Below are 19,585 nucleotides of genomic sequence, written 5' to 3'. Positions count from 1 at the left end.
AAAGTGTCATTGGATCTAAATCAAAAAATTAAGAAACATGAGTGAAATCGCATTTCAATACAATCTTTTAGCGAACATAACTTTCCAATGACTAAATCTTCATTTAAATAAATTATATCGTTATAACTAATATCATGATAACATACATTATATTCTTTCTAGGTGGGACAATGCTATGGAGTTATTTATTCAGTTTCTCACTTTCTCATAGGTAAAATTTTTCACCCAAGTAATTGTCATGCAACTTCTTTCTCCGGTTTTAATGGATGTAAAAATTGATTCGTCAAAAACATAAAACCCGTACATCGTAATAATAATTATTAGTCTTTCTTAGTTTTAAGAATCACATCATATATATAGATATTACACAAGAATATTTCGTGTAACTACACTCAAAATAATGCATATTTTTATTATATTGATGCAAATTTTGGTTTGATGCCTTTTAAAGTTAACACGTTGATATACATATTCAACAATTTTAGGCTATAACATTAGTCACAATGGCATTTTGTTGTAGTGGCTAAGGCATTGGCATGTGTTATAAGGGTCATGAGTTCGTTCCTTACTGAGTTTCTTTCTACACTATGTAACTATTTGTTATTCGGCACCACGCTCGATGAAGGAAGATCGACAGGGCTTCAGCCACCTGATCGAATCAAAGGGAGACCGAATTTTACAAGCTCGTAAGGAGTATCTAACATTGTTTTAGTTGGCCACTCAAAAATAAATAAACATGTAAATGTTGCTAGACATTTTTAACAACTAAAAAATCAAGCTTTATTAATATATTACTCATCTTAATGTAGAAAATACTACTTACAATCAGGGGGATCCTCATTTGCATATGCTTTAAAAGATTCACAAGGTTCAAAACAATAACATTCGTTGGGTGTGGTTGTAGGGTCTTTCCAATGACATTTCCCATCAACATGACCTTTGTCTGTACATCTGTTGAAGCAATCTTCATTAAGACATGGAAATCCTGAAATTTTACACCTTGGACAAAATTCCTCCATAGTCATAGCCATCGCCTTTTGCTCTGAAATTAATAAGTTACGTATATCAATTATGATTGTTATAACACATGGATACCCAAAGTTAGGTTATAATAACAAAAGCTTACCAATACCAATGATCAAAAGTTGTGACACAAGAATTGCAAATATAACTTTCATACTTGTTTTTTGAGTTATCAGGAATTAATTGGTCCATACTTTGTAAAGAGTGTATTATATACTTTCACACTTTAATTTTACCTTTTTAATAGGCTTTAAATTTCATTTACTAACTAATTAATTCTCGTTGACAACAAACATATAATCATTTAATGAATACATGATGACGTATGATTTACTCATTTAACAAAAGGTAGCAATATTCACATTAACATGATCGCTAGCTGCAATCAATAAACTGCTTGAATGTTTAAAAAAAGTGATCGATTACATATATATAGTTTGTTGTATACACAAACTAATGTGGCATATGTAGGTTCGTCCCATAAATTCTAGATACTTTTCGCGATACCATAAAAAGGGCTCGACAGACAAGAAGTTATAGCGGCAACAAAAAAGTAGTTATTTTCTTAATTAAACATTAATGAAATTCAGCATCAAAAATAAATATATATATATATAATTTGGATGGCAATGAATGTACAAAAGAGTCGCTGTGGTGTAGTGGTTATCACGTTTGCTTTACACGCAAAAGGTCTCCGGTTCGAACCCGGGCAGCGACAGATATATATGTATTTTTTTGAAGAGTTTCCATTGGATAAAGTTTTAGGCTGCCCCCCTCTCTGCTCGTTTCATCTTCTTTTGTTTTTTCTATTCTTTTCTCTGTTGCTCTCAAGGTACATATTTTTCGTAATATCGTTTTATTTTATTTCTTTGCTCTCATACTTTAATCTACTATTTTGTTATGTATATTTTTAAATAGGTGATTCCCTATTAAAAACAAGAGCATCAACATCAATTGGGGCCTTTGAGGTATGATACATACGATTATATATATATTATTTTTCATACTCTGTTTTATCATCAATACTAGTATTATGATTATTGTTCAATTTCTTTTTATTTGTTTATGTGCAAAACACTTGTAATGTTGGTTTAGGCAGAAAATACTCATTAGATTTTTATCAATAATTTTTATATGCATTATTGAACTCTATTGCTAGTAACTATCTCCCTATGATATATTTGTTACATGGTTGCTAGAATACATTTATTTCATGATTGTTAGTATCTATCTCTTGGTTATCTAGGAATATATATACCTATGGATCATACTGGAGAGTCTTTGGAACAACCAATTGACCAAATTGGAGATTCTTTGAAACTAAAAAAGGGTAGGGCTAGTTGGAAACAAGAAGGTCTAGAGAAAACGTTTCTTGAAGCATGTGTACATGAGTCGAGCCAAAATGGACAAAATAGCATGACGATGCAAGCATGGAAAAATGTTGGAGAAACGCTAAAAAAAGAACATGGTTTTATTGTCGATCAACGACAAATGAAGAATCGTTATGACTATATTAAAGGAAAGTTTAATGTATGGCTGAAGTTAAAAAACAGGACCGGCAATTTGTACAATCCAGTAACCAAGAGTTTCAATTTGACAGAAGAAGAGTGGGCGATAGAGATGAAGGTTGTGTTCGTTTAGTATTCTTTTACCAAGTTTTGTAGATTATTCATATACCTTATATACATATATATTTTTAAACAGTCAAACAAGTATGCGGAACCACTCAAGAATGCGCCATTGATGTATCCCGATTTGTGTATCAAGCTCTATGATGCATCTGCTGCTATTGGGTGTGATGGTTGGGGACCCGCTTCGGGTCTTCGTCACCCAGAAGAAAGCCATGAAGACCCTGAATTGAATGAAGATGTTGATAGCCATCATCTACAACAAGAACCTCTTGACACAACACTAGAGCCGCCACCTTTAAACCAAGCATGTTCGTCTCGTTCTTGAGCTCAAAGTAAAAAGAGAAAAAGGGAAGCAAATAATTCGAACGTCATGGCAGTTGCAGAAGATATATCTAACATTGCAAGAATGATGATGGAGAAAAATAAAGGAGATGATATGGTTGCTTGTGTTGAGAAGTTGGAGAAACTTGGTTGGGATACGAATGATCCAATGTATGAGACCGCACTTTTGCTTTTTGGTGAGAGTGCCGATTTTAAGAAACTTTGGTTGGTATTGAAAACGGAGAGTTGTGCAAGTTGGATTAGGAATGCTGGAAATAAGTTTGGCCTGTTAGGTTGATTAAAAGAAAATTTGGACTTGATTAAGTTGTTGCAGTTCGTCATGTGATTTCACGTCTTTTGCTACTAGTTTTTGAACCACTTTTGTCTTTTGTGAGGAATATTCAATCTATTTTTGTTTTTTATGCTAGTTCAGCAACATCAAAATTTAATCAGTTTGTTTGTGAATCCCTTTTCTTCGATGGCTGTTGTTTTCTTTACTTTTTAGGTGCTTACACTATCAAGTGCGATTTGCTATAACCTTTTAATTAGTGGTATGTTGTTTGCTTTTATGTCAATGCTTCGTTAGCTACAGGAACTAATGTCATTCTTTTATCTTATACTATGTTTAAGGTTTCATGGATTTGGAGGATGAAATTGTGTTTATGATCATTGTTTGTTGGTTTTGGTTGACGAATGTTTCATCAAGAGTTGAAAGAATAAGAGACAACACATCGGCATTGAGTGGACATGCGTATACACAAGAATTATTAATGGGATCAAGCACACAATGTCAAGAATTGATGCGTCTTTCCCGTGATGCATATATAATGTTATGCAACCATTTTAAACAAAAAAATTGGTTGCAAAATAGTAGGTCTATAAATGTAGAAGAAAAGATGGCAATATTTTTAACAATTATAGGTCATAACGAGCGTATTAGGGTGGTTAAAAGGAGATTTCAACACTCTACACAAACTATTCATAAATGTTTTCATGAAGTATGACGTGCAATGATTAAATTTTCAAGAGAAGTTATAGTGCCAACATCTTTAGAATCACAGTCAAATATTGCACAACGGCATAGAAACCTAAGAGAAAAATTTCCTGTAAGTTATATATATATATATATTCTTGAAACTCCTTACACTTTTATAAAACTACTAACAATATTATGTTTATGTTTTCTATAAAGGGGGCGATAGGTGCATTAGATGGAACTCTTATACATGCAATTGTGCCATAATTGATCAACAGACTCGCTATAGGGGAAGAGGGAAAGGTGAATGCTATCAAAATGTCTTAGGAATATGTGATTTTGATATGATATTCACATTCGTATGGGCGGGTTGGGAGGGCATAGCACATGATTCTAGGGTTTGGCAGAAGTTGCATTTAATCCAACTTTAGGATTTCCGTTTCCTCCACCGGGTATGTGTTGCTCTTTTTTCGATTAATATTATATAGCTATGTATGTAATAATATTGTGATATACTAAAATATTGACTACAGATAAATATTATCTTTGTGATGTTGCATACACTAACACTCGTGGATTTTTGACTTCGTACCGCAATACGAGGTATTGGTTAGCAGATTTTCGTCGTCGTCGTGCCTTAACTAAAAAAGAAAAGTTCAATCATGCTCATGCACAACTTAGAAATGTTATTGAGCGTGCATATGGTGTTTTGAAGAAAAGATTTCCAATTCTTAGAGAAATGGCTCCATATCCTTTTCCAATTCAAAGAGACATAGTAATTGCTTGTTTCACGGTGCATAACTTTATAAGAAAATGGAATATTCAAGATCAACTTTTTGAGGAATGTGATGCAAGTACCATCTTTGCTAGCGAAGAACAACACGGGGAAGTCGAGGAACAAGACATGCATGGAGTCAAATGGGGTCCTCAAGGCAATGAATATATGGCCAATCTACGTGATCAAATTGCTAATTAACTATTTTCAAGTGCTTAAGATTAAATATTGTCCATTTTGCGAATTTGAATGAAATTTCATCCTCTTATGTTTGCAAAATTCAATGATTTTTGATGAATCTTAAGTAATATTATGTTTTAAATGTTTCTTTGTGTGCACTTTATATACGTAGTCAAGTCAGAACAAATTTATGAAACTAGTTGCAGCCAGCAGTTACACAAAAGTTTAAAATGGTAATTTTTGTTTGTTCAGATTATACATTCAGAACAGAAGTCAAACATACCTATTTCATTCGGAATCAAATTCATTTATAGTCTTTGAACCATTCAGGCTTAAGAATCATTCAGCACTAAATCATTCAGTGTTATCAAACACAACCTAAGGCCGCGTTTGTTTCACAGAATCTGATGGAATTGGAATTGAATTCCATTCCTTAGTGCGTTTGGTTGTTCAAAGAAGGAGGAATCTCATTCCGTAGGAATGTAAACATTCCATCATTTGATGGAATCTCCATTCCTTGGGCATCGAGGAAGGAATTTCATTCCTTTCGTCACTTGAATTCTCAAAAAATCAAAAACATTCCGTCAAATTCCATTCCTTCAGATTCTAATTCCTTCAAAAGATTCCATTCCTTCCAAAAACATTTTGTGGACCAAACACGCCTTAATGCTTTGATCATTCCGTCAAAGAAATTTTTTTTTTTTCTTCACCATTATCAAAAACATAAAAATATGAATTTGAGGTAAATAGATAACTAAAAAGAACGGTTGTTGCTGTGAATGAACATAAGTTTAAAACTTATCATTTCTACCATATCTCAAAGTCATTCGATAAACATCGTCATAACTTAAATTTGGTTTTGATCTAATATTCTTATATACAGATAATTTTGAAAATGTTTATACGTTAGATCATTCATGTTGCTTGCAGTCGTACACATGAAATGGATGAAAATACACGTGAAATGGAGACTTAGGGATCGGAATGGTTTTCACCCCAATTCATTTTGTATAGTTCTTCAAATAGGTTTAGACACCATTATACCGACAGACATGAAAAAATATATGTTATCTATTATGAGCAATAGTACCCACGCAATGCGGCGGTGAGTTTGTGGGGTGATAGGTCATAGGAGATGATAAGTCATACAGTGTGATAACCAAATGTATTAGCCGTACGGGCTCCGTACGCGGATTTAAAATTTCGTCGAAAGTATATCGAATGACATCTCTAATGAAAGAACATGAAATTTTAAGAACACCCATACAATTTTTACAATTTATCGATATACGGTTTTTGAGATAAAAGATTTTGAATTAAATAGAGGAATAAAATAATTTATGGATGAGAGTGAAAAAAGTGAGTGGTTGAGATTTGAGGAGAGATAAAAAAAATTAGTGGTTGAGATTTAAGGGTATTATAAGTACATTAGGCAGAGATATTTAAATCGGTGAATAAAAAATAAGGGTAATTTAGGTAGTTCAAATCATCTTTTGAGATTTTAAAAAAGGGCAAAATGCTATAAGATAGTATAGATATAGATATACAACTAGTTTGATACCATCACAAGTAGAAAAAAAAAGCCTCCATTAGTCTATGGGAGTGCATTCAAAAATCGCCACTTTTGTAGCCAACTTTGGTTAGATTTATAATCTTGAATTTGCTCTTGTTAAGTCATATTTTTTTGATCAATTTTTGGCCCATAGGAAATTAGAAGCCAAGACCTTGTGAATTTTTCTTTGGTCATTGCGGGATGACATCATTAAATTATGTGTCATTTTTAATTTTCTCTAAGCACTAGTGCACCATCAACTCATTAAGTAGTGAGAATAATCGTGAGTATGACTGAGCTATTTTTATTTCTTTCTTTTTTTTATATAGGCCAACAAGACCTCATGTAGGGAAATCAAACTTGAGGGTTATTTTGCACCAAATACTAATGAAACACCATTTCATTTTAGCAAACTCACAAGAGATTTTAAGTGGTGGTCAATTCTTCAAAGTGATTGCAACAAAGAATAGAATTGACTTGGATGTCATGCAAACCTTTGATCCAAAAATAAAAAACAAAATAAAAAAATGATACAACACTATTCACCAATCACCATATGCACACATTGAAGATGTACTTAAGTTTATACATTAAAATGATGGATTGATAGGTTTCGTAAATTATTGCAAGAAATCTCATTTTTGTCACTGAACAGGAATTCATGAATCATAAATAGTGTTGTTGAAGGAAAATGAAAGATACCCTTAACAACAAAACAAAATTTGCAAGATCCTCTATGAAAATTTTCAAATAGTAAATCTATTGTCTTACAAAATTACAAAATCTTAAATTTAAAGAATTATCATTCATATTTTCTTATAGCTAAATGTTAACTTATTTTTAGTTATCATGCTAAATTAAAGCTCGTGTATGCACATAGATTTAAATTGATAATCTCAAACACTTCTAAATGAATTATGTGTAATAGTTTTATATTTTTAGATGAAAAATTTTGTTTAAACTACTTAAAGCTTACATTACATATAATAAATTTGAGTGTTATATCCGATACAGTTAATTTAGCACGTCCATCAAGTTATTCTAAATTTCTAACATGACTAATAAAATTGAAAAATTATTGATCATTGGACATTGGACTATAATCAAAGGTAAATTTTAAAAAAATAAATTTTAATCTTAATTTTTGATTTTAATATAATAAGTTCTCAATCTTTCTAATTTAACTAGTAACTAGTTATGTTAAGAAATAATTTGACTAAATTCCATCGATATTATATAACACAATGGGAATAACTTCGGGAATGACCACGGCCACAATCAATCTAATTTACCCAAGAAGATTTTTCTAAAACTAGATCAGTGAAAAAAGAGAGATTGAATTAAGTGAAGACATATGGAAGGATTGGATTTTACACATTTTTATGACCAAAGAAGACAAAGCAAAGAAGCAACAAGACAAATAACCAAAAATAATTAACAAAAACTACTCTACAAATGGGGCACTTCTTTGAAAGACTAATGTAAAAATCTCTTTCTCTCTCCCTCATTGTCCAAGTACAGTATTTTCAACTCTCTCTCTCTAGAGGGTGAACTCTCTGTTTGTTTCTAGAGTGGGGAAAAAAACAAAAAGAAATAATGGGGTGTTTATTTTGCTCTCAAAAATCCAAGAAAAAGCCCAAATTTCAGCAGGCCAAGAAACCAGAAGATCAGATCTCATCAACTTCAGGTAACAACCATAAATTACTCAACTTTTTACATTTTTATTACTTTTTATAACACATTAATGATAATTGAGGTTAGCCCATTACCAACATTTGTTTCTTTGATCTTTTTTTCCCCCTTGAATTCCCAAGTTTGAACTTATATTTGATGTATGGTTTTAATAGTATTTGATGTCAAATTTTAGGGTATACTTTGAGTTGAATAATGAATTTTGTGGGGGCTGATCTGATATTACTTTGTATAATTGATGTTTAGGTAAAATGGGTTTGTCTTTTTTATATTATATTTTACTTTATTTTATTATAGCATTTTTAGTCTTTGTATGTATGTAATCTAGGATATTGATTATCATTATGTTAACCATTGTGACGTCTCCCCGTTCTTGACGCGATTGAGTACTGCTGTTATACAGTATTATGTTAAACGTTGGGTTGCCATAATTGCAATTACTAAAAGTGGAGAAACAAGTAACTACTGGGCAGTGTTGAATCATTTGAAAGTTATTTATGGTATATGTTGTTAATAATATAGTAAGGTTTTGCTTCCAATTATATTATTATGTTTAATTTCATTGTGAGTTATTCGTCATGATTTCGAATATGAATTGTATGTGTCAATGTGTGTATGTATCACAGTTTTGTGTTTTACAACTAAGGTCCCTTTGGTAGTTAATTTTTTTTTCCCAACTTAGAAATTACAGTATCATGATTCATGAATGCAGTTTTTTTTTAAAAATTTTTAACGGAATATAATTGAACTGATTACAAGTTTGTGTTTAATTATCAATCCTAACATGGGTATGTAAAAAGGTGGATGCTTTAAGCCATTTGCAGTGTATTTTGAAGCATTAGCTTTATAATTGTCATTTTTTAGTGTTTGTGATAATACACTTTCTGATTTTTGGATTATGCACCATTGGATACTTATCTGTAGCTTATTTCTTTGTTTTTTTAATATGTGTTTGTTTTCAGATAAATCAAAGATTAGTTCTTTGGTGGGTGTAAATAAAGAAGCTTTAAAAGATGGAGGATCTACACACATTGCAGCACACACATTTACATTTCGTGAATTGGCAGCTGCAGCCAAGAACTTTAGAGCAGATTGTCTTTTGGGTGAAGGAGGTTTCGGGAGAGTATATAAAGGGAGATTAGAGAGTACAAACCAGGTTGGTTAAACTTATCAGGTTGTTTATTTTGTACTTCGTATATATTATACCCTTTATATGTCCATTTGTAAATTCGTTTTGTGTGTTCTAAGACATAAAGGTAAGCTATAACCCTGTAGAGTCAAATCGTGTACATACTACATTTCTTTGGGCAGGTAAAAAAGTTAAAATTTTAAAACTAAGTGCCATCGGTCTATCTGATGGAATTGCAATTGTTGCTGTGGGATGTAGTTAAAAGAAAGTGGGATTGTATTTCAAGTTACTAAATTACCCTTCAAGAAAGACAAAATAAAAGAACATTTGGGGCCCAATTCAACAACTTCATTTTTTTTGGTGATGATGGTAATTAATTTGTTGGAAAATTTCAGAGGACAGAGAGATATCGCAATTAGGAATATTTTGTATTAAATTTGTGAACCTTTTTTTATGGATTTAAGTTGACTTGTGACTCTTCTTTTTTTTTTTTTTTTCTTTTTCCAGTTAAGTGAGTGGCTAACATGTTTAGTTTAGCAATATTTGTCCACATGGAGAATACATGATAAACATTATTGTTTGTAGCAAAATTAAAACTAAGTATACATCAAAAATTTTGTTAATGGTGCAATATAGCAGATTGATCATAGCTTGAAACATTTCCGCGATTCATGTGTACATGATATTGAAAGTACCAAGAAAGTTTGCCAATGTCCTGTCCACCATATTGTATGTATGGCTAGTAAAAAACCAAGCAACTTGAAAATGCAAAGAATATGTTGTAATGGTACTCATGTACATATCAACATAGTTAACTTTCTTGAAAACGTAATGAATGTGTTGCAATGGTACTTAAAAGTTGTTATGCCTGACCTAAAATTTAAATATATATGTATATATAATAATGTATAATATCCTGAACCGCCAATGATAATTTCTGCAGGTTGTGGCGATCAAGCAACTTGATCGCAATGGTTTACAAGGAAATAGAGAATTTCTTGTTGAAGTATTAATGTTAAGCCTCCTTCACCACCCTAACTTGGTAAACTTAATTGGATATTGTGCCGATGGAGATCAAAGGCTTCTGGTATATGAGTACATGCCACTAGGATCATTAGAAGACCATCTACATGGTACGTAAATAAACCTCGAATTCTTATCATCTAGATATTTGGCCTTTGAGAAACAAAAGTTCATCAAAATATTAACATCTTACATCAACGTAGATATTACCTTTCCTTCTCTGGAATATGAGAAGTCAAGTTTTTGATTATTTACATGCGACCCCAAACCATTGTCTTTAGATTCCTTTCATATTTTAAGATGAACAAATGGAGTACTAGTAATAACACTTATCAGATAGTTTAGCTCCTCAAACTATGTGTGAAATTGAACACCAATAGAAGTAGTTAGATTTATAATACATAAGCACCATGTATAGAAACATGCTGGTCAAAATTTACTGCAAAAATGTGTAAATTCTAAATAATATTTCTTGAGATGGTTATTAGTATACTGTTAATTTGTAAAAAAAAAGAAGAAGCTTGTTTCAATATCAGAATCGGAATGGAAGCTTAGTAGTTTATATGACACCAAAATCTTTATGTATCTACTAACTTATATGCATAAAGTTTGATTATGAAATTTCTTCTGATTGATCTGGTGTTATGTTTTACGTATAGACCTTCCTCCAGATAAACAACAACTTGACTGGAACACAAGAATGAAAATAGCTGCAGGCGCAGCAAAAGGCTTGGAATACTTGCATGACAAAGCTAGTCCTCCTGTTATCTACCGTGACCTTAAGTGCTCAAATATTTTGCTCGATGAAGAATATAACCCCAAGCTCTCTGATTTTGGGTTGGCTAAATTGGGACCTGTAGGTGACAAGACTCATGTGTCAACGAGAGTGATGGGAACTTATGGTTATTGTGCTCCCGAATACGCAATGACAGGTCAGCTCACGCTGAAATCGGATGTTTACAGTTTTGGCGTTGTTCTTCTTGAAATCATAACAGGGAGAAAGGCAATCGACCATGCAAAAACAGGTTGTGAACACAATCTGGTTGCTTGGGTAAGAAACTACCACCGTTTAATTCTTCCTTCATTTTGTATGTTTTGTTATTTGTTAATACAAATCATGAAAACTGCAGCATTCCCTAGTTTGGCAAGTTTCATGTTAAATGTGTCTATTAGCCCATTAGTGTCATTGCAAGTAAATTCATTTTACTAATTTGGCTTTTGTTCAACTGGTGCAACTTTCTATATGGTATATGTCATCAAAGATGTGCAACTTGACATTCCAGGTCAAACAGGCTATTTCAAGATTCAAAATCTACAATGAATTTGTTCTAAACTTGACACCAATGTCTTATCTTAGTAGAATTTGTTAATAAATGTTTACATTTTTCTTAAAAATATTTGTAAAATCAATGAAATTGAAGTTGAAAACTACGACTTTTGTTGATAAATGTCTCCATAACTCTTCTTTTCTTGTAAATTTATGAAGGGATGTTTACGCCTTCAAAAGCTTCTTTCTTTTTGTACCTTGTGCATGAGTAGATTTACATTTATACTTGTATATTGTTAAAGAGTTAAACTTTGATTACAGGCACGCCCTTTATTTAAAGACCGTAGGAAATTCGGGCAGATGGCAGACCCCATGCTCCAAGGGCAGTATCCTGGAAGAGGTTTATACCAGGCACTTGCTGTGGCTGCAATGTGTGTACAAGAGCAGCCTAACATGCGGCCCGTGATTGCAGATGTAGTTACTGCTCTCACATATCTTGCTTCTCAAAAATATGATCCGCAAGCCTACCAGCCTCAAACCACTCATTCAGGCTCTTCCACCCCTAGAATACGAAGAAACAGCGATGCTGCCACCAGGTGAGGATTGGTATTTTGCTAACAAGAAATACGGGACTCTTTTGTGTTTATATAACACGTGGGACATGTTGTATGATTATTCTTTTCGACTTTGTTTCTGTCTCACAATTCTTTTGAATTTTTGTGTTTTTTTTTTAATCAAAGGATTGGCAATTCTTGTAATTAGCAAGCTCCATATAAAGAATAGCAGTTAATTTGGCTTTGCAAGCCTTGCAATGGTTAATATATAGTTAGGAAGTCCTTTGTAATTTGGATTCATATAAAGACTTTGTGCAGTTACACGTTCAAAACTACACCTGACCGTGAAAAGAGGTGTACAATGCATATTGAATGGCCTCATGTGACAAGCGTAAGTGCGTAACTATCTGTTTGAGAATAGAAAGTGATTTATGCACCACATCCCCCCAAGGCCCCACCCATACACAACAGTTTGCAGATTTTACTTCCCATACAAATGGACAATGGTCAAAGAGCATATAGAAATGATGCAAGATTTACATTGTCTGAAACGTATAATAGTTGTGTATGAAGCATAGAGCATCTCTTCTCAAGAATGGGGTCTATGAGTTGGTGGCTTATAATGGTTCATGTACGTTCAAATGGGAATGGGTTTAACCATTCTGCACATAATGTATACCACTTAAGTGCCAGACAACAGTTTATAAATGATGACCAGTCTTGACTTTGAAATTGTATTTATGATCTGCTACTAAATGATTTGTCATAAATGAGCCAACAGAAGCTTGATTTCACCATATGGCCTATTGGCCTGTATTATTGGCACATAAATTGATATTAAACGTGTCCAGAAGGGTTTTTTGCCTTTCAAGGAAGGGGTTATTGTTATAAAAAGGGTGAGATGAAGCTAAAAGCAGATTGAATTGAAATAAGAAAAGGAATAACAAGCAATTTGCCTTTAAGTGAACATAACTATCAAAGATACACATAGTGCCAAATTTTCTTTTTACATTTTCTCTTCAAGCGAACAAGGGTCTTATTAACAACTAAACAAACAAATGACTAATGAGCTATATGTAAGTTATAAATTTTGTACCAATAGAAAAAATAGAGACAAAAAACTGACATTATATGATACTCGTAAAAGAACCTGAACACAAGATACTAATCCTTTTCTGGAACTTAATGTATAGACATAACTTTCATCTACTTACGATCATCAGCCAACGACACCTGCTCCATCTGGTCACCGTTTTCATCTTCCTTGACAGCTTTTGGACTTTTTTCATCACCAGTAGCCTCTACATCAGAGTGCTCTTCTAATGGCTTCTCCTGTAAACTTTGCACAACTAATGTGTTTTTTTCATCACTAATAACCTTTACATCAGCATGCTCTTCTGCCGGCTTTGCCTGCAGTTGTCATCAGGGAAATCACTAGATTTGTTAGGGGTGCAACTTAGAAAGATTCAAGTAGCAAAAAAAGTTAAGAAATTACCTTGTTCTTATCACGCCAGCCAAGCCCAAATGGTCTGGATAACAAGCTGATTTTTCTTGCAGGTATTTCTTGTGAAAGTTCTTGACTTGTTCTTGTTGCTGGAGAATCTGAATTTGTTGATCTACAAGATAAGACCAAACAAACTTTTTTAACCACCAAACAAGAAGAAAAGTAGTGCTTGTCTGCAGGTTAGAAGGGGCTGGCCTGCCCATTTATCGATATTGACAGTTTGCCACCTCTAAATAGAGAAATACCTTGGAGAAGGCTGTGCCTTAGTTTGGCTAGACTGATATTGCAAGGTTGCCTCCAGCATTGATTCTGCCATAACCACTCTCTTCTCCATTTCAGCGAGGGAAGCAGATGCTGCTTCATATTTTTCCTGAATAATTTAGCATTTGAATTAAATACTCAGTTGTTTTATATTAGTGTGATTAACAAAAATGATATCACCATCTAAGTTTTCGCATTCTAGTTTTGATTAAAGCATAACTAGAACCAAACCTGGAGCACTTCGGTGGCGTATCTCTGGGCCGCAGCATCCTGCTCAGCGTATCTGCGAGCATCTTCTGTTACCTTTTGCTCTTGTTCTACCCGCATTAAAACCTACAGAATAGTCATTATGTGACTACCACAAAAACTGGTACATAACTAAATGCCAATCAATCATATTAGAGGAAGCCTAAAATTAAAACCTGAAGCATGGCATTCTCTTGTTCCTGTTTGTCAGCAAGGGACTGTCGTAATTCAGCAACGTCTCGCTCTAATTGCTCAACCTGAAGAAATCAATGTGTAAGGTATCAGAATAACAAAACTGAAGATGGTTAAAACAATCAAATGATAATATTGAATTACTTATCCATAGAAATTTAGGTTTTTGGGTGCAGGATTTTCAAGCATACCTTTGCACTCAATTCTCGGCGATTATCTTGCTTGACCATCTCCATTAAGGCAGTTTCCAACTCTTCAGCTCTAGAGAGAGAAGAAAACATCAACCCAACTTTTCAGAAAACTTGGAAAAAAGAATTTAGGAGAAACTGTAATTTATACATTCAAGATGATGATAACCCTTAACACCAGATGCATAAAGTGTCAGAAGTTCACGACTCACGATATCTGGACTATATATAGTCTTCAATAATTATGGAAAACTGTAATAAGACAAGTTTGGGAAACTTTGTAGAGCATAGTCAATCCTACCAGGATATTGTAATGATTGTTGATGAGAAATAGGTAACTACGGATTGGGATCTTCCCATTGAAAAAACGTAACCTTCTTTTAGGGACAACCCAGAATAAAAGTAATGCATTTTGATGAATGTAGAAAGTATTCTAACCTGAGTATTGCAGATCTTTTTTCCTCTAGCAATTTACACAGCTCATTTTTCAGCCATGTCACCTACACAAAACAATGTTAATCATTGTAATGAGTCACAAGGTAAATGTACTGCATCATTTGAGCACATACTCTATATGAATAACAGACAGAGAGAGAGAGAGAGTGGGGTGGGGGGGGGGGGGGGGGGGGGGGACCTGTTTCTGAAGATCGGGAACAGAATCAATCTCTGCGTCCCCTGATACGCCCATACATAAGTCGTCCGCATTTGAAGACGTGGAACTCATTCGTGATAATCCACCATTTTTCGTTTTACTGTCTGTATTATTTTCTTTGAAGCCGTATAACTTAGAGGCCAAACCCTGTGAATCCCTCCACATATTTAGTCCCTTTGTTCTTTCCTCAAGAGCAGCTTCTACAGCCGGTCGATGTTTTGTTCTCAATTCTTGTAGTCTCTCCTCGTTAACATTTTGATAACCCATGCAAGCAGTCAGCACAAGTTGACTACTATCAAACGTTGACCCAGCTAGTGACTGCAGCAAAGTAATAGCATCTCCAGCATCTTTTGTTGTAACTAATGCAGGCCCTGCATGCAATTCAACAAACTTAATGTTTCAATTTACTCCCTCATCCCAATTGAATTGTCCACAGTTCTCTTATAGTTGGTCCTAATTCAATGCCCACTTTCAAGTTTTAAAAGTAGATTAGTAAAACTCTCGTTCTACCCTTAATAATTAGAAACATAAAATAATCTAACCAAATACAAATATGTAGCTGCGATGGAAATCAAGAGTAATGAAACATAGAAAGAAAAAACGGTACCATATAACTCCATTAAAGCAAGGGCTGTTCGAAAAAGCATGACACGATTCCCTTGAAATAACAGCACATCCCAAACTCGGAGAACTGAAGTCCACGACACGGAATAATTGTAAGTATTACAAGCTACATTGATACAATACATTCATATTTGTTCTTGACTATTTAACAAAAATGACTTGGATGCTAATGAAACGAAGAGCCTGACCACTTTCCCAAGGAAGCATATTCATAAATATTGAAAGGAACCATGGTCCAGAGACCCAAGCTATCTGAACTCCAAGGTAATCTAAATGGTTAACTGCATTAAATTATCAACAGACATCAAAGACTGTGGAAGTATGTCAAATTAAGAAAAGAGTAAAAGAAATGAATAATATGTATGAACTGTACCCAATTTAGGAAACCTCTCACGCACCAACTCCTCAAAAACAAGCTGATCAACCTGATATTAAGAAAATATCGCCTTTTTAATCATTTGAGTGACCAAAGTAAGGATGGGGTTCATGCAAGTTCATATAAAGTAGAGTCAGGTAAAGAAACAATTAAATTACCTGAGACTCTATCATTTCCTCTGAATAATATCCCTCAAAATAATCATCAAGAATTCCCATTAACGCCCTGATATGAAATTGTAAAATGAACATTTTAAAATCATATATTTACCCTTGCTAGCTACACTATGGTAGACAGAAGAAAAATAAAAATAAACCCACCAAAAGGCATTTTCTTCTGGCATTAGAAGCAATAACAAGCCGGCAAAAAAATTCATGGCCTGCATGCAATCCAATATATGGGTATAATTGAGCACCTTAATTACATTTTAATGAGCAGCTGAAAATCTTCATTCCAATTTGTAAAACAGGCTTGTGGGCCATACAACATTCTTTATCAGATGTGTTGATAACTTACCTGGCAGTAGCCAACAGAGGGATTATGCCGAGCATACGCTGTGAGTAATCGTCTCAGAGCATTTCTACCACCCTCGTCTAGAGCGGGATGACCTGGAAAAGTCCGAGGCAAATCCTGTAGAAAGAAACAGTATATTTTATTTTATTTTTTAAGTTTTAAACTTAAAATGAAAAAGGTAGGTCAAGGCTATAGTGAACTTGTTTACGTGATGACCTTCTCAATCTGCCCTTTCCATTTTTCAGGTACATCCACGTACTCGGTTTTTGACTTCTTACTTTCCTCATCTACGTCTGAATTTTGATGGTCCACATTGCTATCATTCTTACTATCGGGAAGTAGAAGATTCTGATAATAATTCTTAACGTGTCGAGCCTTGACACCCACAAAAGCTTGCCAGAGCTGCAATTAGTTTATAATATCAGGATCTTCGAAATGTTAGCCCATATTAAGAACCAAAGTCTAGGAAAAATTTAGCGTACCTCTCCCCTAAGAGCCATTGGCACTCCCCCTTGGACAAGAAACTCCAATTCCTCTTTCCAATGAATTGAAGAATCTAAGGGGCCAGCTGTTGGGATTGAGGCACTGACACTGTCACTAGAAGGAGCCTCTGATATTGGATCCGATTCTGACCTCTCCAAATCATAAAACTCATCCTCAGAATCCTCTTCGGATCCAGCATCTTCCTCTGTTTTCGTTGTGCTAATCTTCTTCTTAACACGGGCATTCATCATATCCTCAATGGCTCGAAGGGATGGTCTAATATGAGTCCATATTTGGGCCCGGTGAATCTTATTCCCAGTTTGGGAAACTTCATCTTCTTGGGCTTCATTTTTGTCTATATCATCATGGCTGATCTTCTCATCTCCTTCCGTGGTCTTATCAGAACCCTTATTATCCTCCTTGTCAACTTGTGCGACTGAGCCATTTTCAGGCAATTGAGTGGACTCTGACTGTCGTTCCAGAAAGTCCTTCCACCTATCTGACCGTTCCTCTTCTTCCTCCTAAAACCATGAAGAATACTATAACTTTAACTTAAAAAAGGTATTTTGATTATAAGTAACAAGGTGGAGAGAGTAAGAACCTTGTAGATATTTGCATATTCACGGTATCTTTGAACATGCTGAGGTCTCACTGCAAAACCATAGGCATCTCTGTACAACAAAATTTCCATCATTCCAGTCACACATGTATATTTAAATTCACAAGCAAGTTGTTTATACTAATGCATATGGTTTTAGCTCGATTGCCGAACGCCTACTTTATTCTGTTTTGAAATCAAATATACTATGAATTTCTCATCAACCATTATATGAAAAAGTCAAATACGAAGGTTCAATTTGTAGTGCTCGTAATTGTTACTCTGACCCCCAGTCCCATGAAAATAACAAATACGAGTACTTATACATTTGGAATCGAGAATTCTCGAGCCAATTATTATCATTATCACTTAACTTGTCTAGTGATCCCTGTCTGTTGAAAGGTACTTTAGACAATTAAATCTCAAACATTCTTCATAACCAATGTATCAACAAAACGTAACAAAATTCAAGTAAAATAAAGTTTCAGCTGCAATGCTTGTATTAAAAAACAGTTATTTTTCAGCCCAAAAGTTAAAAGTTGTTGATGCTTATGCTAATTCTAGTAGAGCTATTACAGGTAAAAAAGAGGCAGGAAAAGAGGGATTTTCAGTACTAATAAGATCACGCACGGAAAACAACCAACTGAAGATCAATAATTATTACTCATTATTTATAATAATAAGGATTTGGATTGATTTCCAGTAGCACATTGCACTAGTAGTAATATTATTATTATTATTAAATTAGGAAAAAAAAACCTAAAAATCAAAACAATTACAGTATATATATATATATAAGTAGGATATACAGTACAGATACTATAGATATATATACAAGTAGGGAGGAAGGGAGGAAGGAAGAGTACCTCTTGTGTTCGAAAGTAACAATGGATGGATTCAAAGTTTGAGTAGGCAGTTTGGGCTTCATTCTGTCGGATGATGCGATCCCACCGACAACTGCTTTGCTGCTGATGGATTCAATTCAATCTCAATTTCAAATACTTATTTTATTATTATACTAATAATGATTATTACACAGTGACTGAGTAGGTAAAGGTGATTAAGTGAGTGTATCTTCGTTCAGTGTTTGAGTTAAATCCAATGGTCGATGCAATTATTATTGTTAAGTAGACATTAATTGGATCAACAAACTGTCTGCTACTAGTACTGCAAGTGCTTGCTGGCCTATATATATAATATATATATAGAGAGAGAGAGGGGGGGTGAGGGTGTGGGAGGGAGAAGATCACGTGTTAAAAGCCGAGATTAACGACTCACGTTATCTATGCAGCACTGTCCATCCCTAATCTCATCATCATCATCATCATCGTCTGATTTACACTATTATTATTAAAAAATTAAAATTATTGATTGTTATTATAGAGTAGAGTATTGTCGTTTTTGTATGTATAGGAGCCGATCGATTATTTCTTTCACACGAACTCGAGTTCTTCTCTTCTTCAATTTTTTTATTTTTTTTTTAGAAACAACTAGTCTTATTACTACTAGCACAAGTATCCCCAGATCCAAAAAGCGGTCTTTTAAGACTGGGGGACTATGGGGATCCATTTATTTGTTTTTCTTTCACTTTTATCCGCGAAGACAATCTTAAAATTATTATGTATTTTATTTAAAGAAGGTAAACTAATAACCTACTAATTTTCAAGGCAAAAAACCCCACAAAACCTATAATATGAAGTTTTGGGATTTTTATTTTTATATGTTTTAAAAGGAAGATTTTCAAAGGTTTGATATATCTTTTTTATATATTAAATCATCTATTTTTATCTTTAAAAATAATTACACCATTTTTTTTTATAGTATC

General features: G+C 33.8%; 3 protein-coding genes and 1 non-coding gene across 4 annotated transcripts; 3 read left to right on the top strand and 1 right to left on the bottom strand.

The window, feature by feature from the left end:
- The first annotated feature begins 1,668 nt into the window (after positions 1-1,668).
- On the top strand, positions 1,669-1,741 carry TRNAV-UAC. The gene has a single exon. It is a non-coding gene; the product is annotated as a tRNA-Val (tRNA).
- A 198-nt stretch (positions 1,742-1,939) lies between these two features.
- Positions 1,940-3,299, top strand: LOC122606173 (L10-interacting MYB domain-containing protein-like). The gene is made up of 3 exons (XM_043779135.1): positions 1,940-1,991; positions 2,270-2,649; positions 2,728-3,299. Exons 2-3 carry the CDS (start codon positions 2,284-2,286, stop codon positions 2,977-2,979), a joined length of 618 nt encoding a protein of 205 aa, XP_043635070.1. The 5' UTR covers positions 1,940-1,991; positions 2,270-2,283; the 3' UTR covers positions 2,980-3,299.
- Positions 3,300-7,955: 4,656 nt separating this feature from the next.
- Positions 7,956-12,372, top strand: LOC122603020 (probable serine/threonine-protein kinase PBL7). Its single transcript, XM_043775633.1, has 5 exons — positions 7,956-8,145; positions 9,113-9,306; positions 10,223-10,412; positions 10,962-11,353; positions 11,891-12,372. Exons 1-5 carry the CDS (start codon positions 8,055-8,057, stop codon positions 12,167-12,169), a joined length of 1,146 nt encoding a protein of 381 aa, XP_043631568.1. The 5' UTR covers positions 7,956-8,054; the 3' UTR covers positions 12,170-12,372.
- Positions 12,373-13,046: 674 nt separating this feature from the next.
- On the bottom strand, positions 13,047-19,287 carry LOC122603561 (GTPase-activating protein GYP2-like). The gene is made up of 18 exons (XM_043776292.1): positions 18,627-19,287; positions 17,764-17,833; positions 17,162-17,683; positions 16,896-17,081; positions 16,683-16,796; positions 16,487-16,545; positions 16,325-16,391; positions 16,164-16,215; positions 15,979-16,071; positions 15,774-15,857; positions 15,149-15,537; positions 14,953-15,014; positions 14,518-14,587; positions 14,311-14,391; positions 14,120-14,221; positions 13,873-13,997; positions 13,619-13,739; positions 13,047-13,533 (listed from the first exon to the last, which is right to left on the bottom strand). The coding sequence occupies exons 1-18, from the start codon at positions 18,686-18,688 to the stop codon at positions 13,330-13,332; spliced, it is 2,463 nt and encodes an 820-aa protein (XP_043632227.1). The 5' UTR covers positions 18,689-19,287; the 3' UTR covers positions 13,047-13,329.
- Between the last annotated feature and the right edge of the window lie 298 nt (positions 19,288-19,585).

The sequence above is a fragment of the Erigeron canadensis genome, chromosome 6 (genome assembly GCF_010389155.1).
Source record: "Erigeron canadensis isolate Cc75 chromosome 6, C_canadensis_v1, whole genome shotgun sequence".
In the NCBI taxonomy this organism is placed as follows: Eukaryota; Viridiplantae; Streptophyta; class Magnoliopsida; order Asterales; family Asteraceae; genus Erigeron; species Erigeron canadensis.
This window is presented reverse-complemented; position numbering and strand designations above follow the sequence as displayed.

Coding starts and splice junctions, on each gene's coding strand:
- LOC122603561 (XM_043776292.1), bottom strand. CDS start 18,688: ATGAAGCCCAAACTGCCTACTCAAACTTTGAATCCATCCATTGTTACT. Junction 16,546..16,682: donor CCTCTGTTGGCTACTGCCAG/GTAAGTTATCAA, acceptor GATTGCATGCAG/GCCATGAATTTTTTTGCCGG. Junction 13,534..13,618: donor GCTGGCGTGATAAGAACAAG/GTAATTTCTTAA, acceptor TGACAACTGCAG/GCAAAGCCGGCAGAAGAGCA.
- LOC122603020 (XM_043775633.1), top strand. CDS start 8,055: ATGGGGTGTTTATTTTGCTCTCAAAAATCCAAGAAAAAGCCCAAATTT. Junction 9,307..10,222: donor GATTAGAGAGTACAAACCAG/GTTGGTTAAACT, acceptor TAATTTCTGCAG/GTTGTGGCGATCAAGCAACT. Junction 11,354..11,890: donor AACACAATCTGGTTGCTTGG/GTAAGAAACTAC, acceptor CTTTGATTACAG/GCACGCCCTTTATTTAAAGA.
- LOC122606173 (XM_043779135.1), top strand. CDS start 2,284: ATGGATCATACTGGAGAGTCTTTGGAACAACCAATTGACCAAATTGGA. Junction 2,650..2,727: donor AGTGGGCGATAGAGATGAAG/GTTGTGTTCGTT, acceptor ATTTTTAAACAG/TCAAACAAGTATGCGGAACC.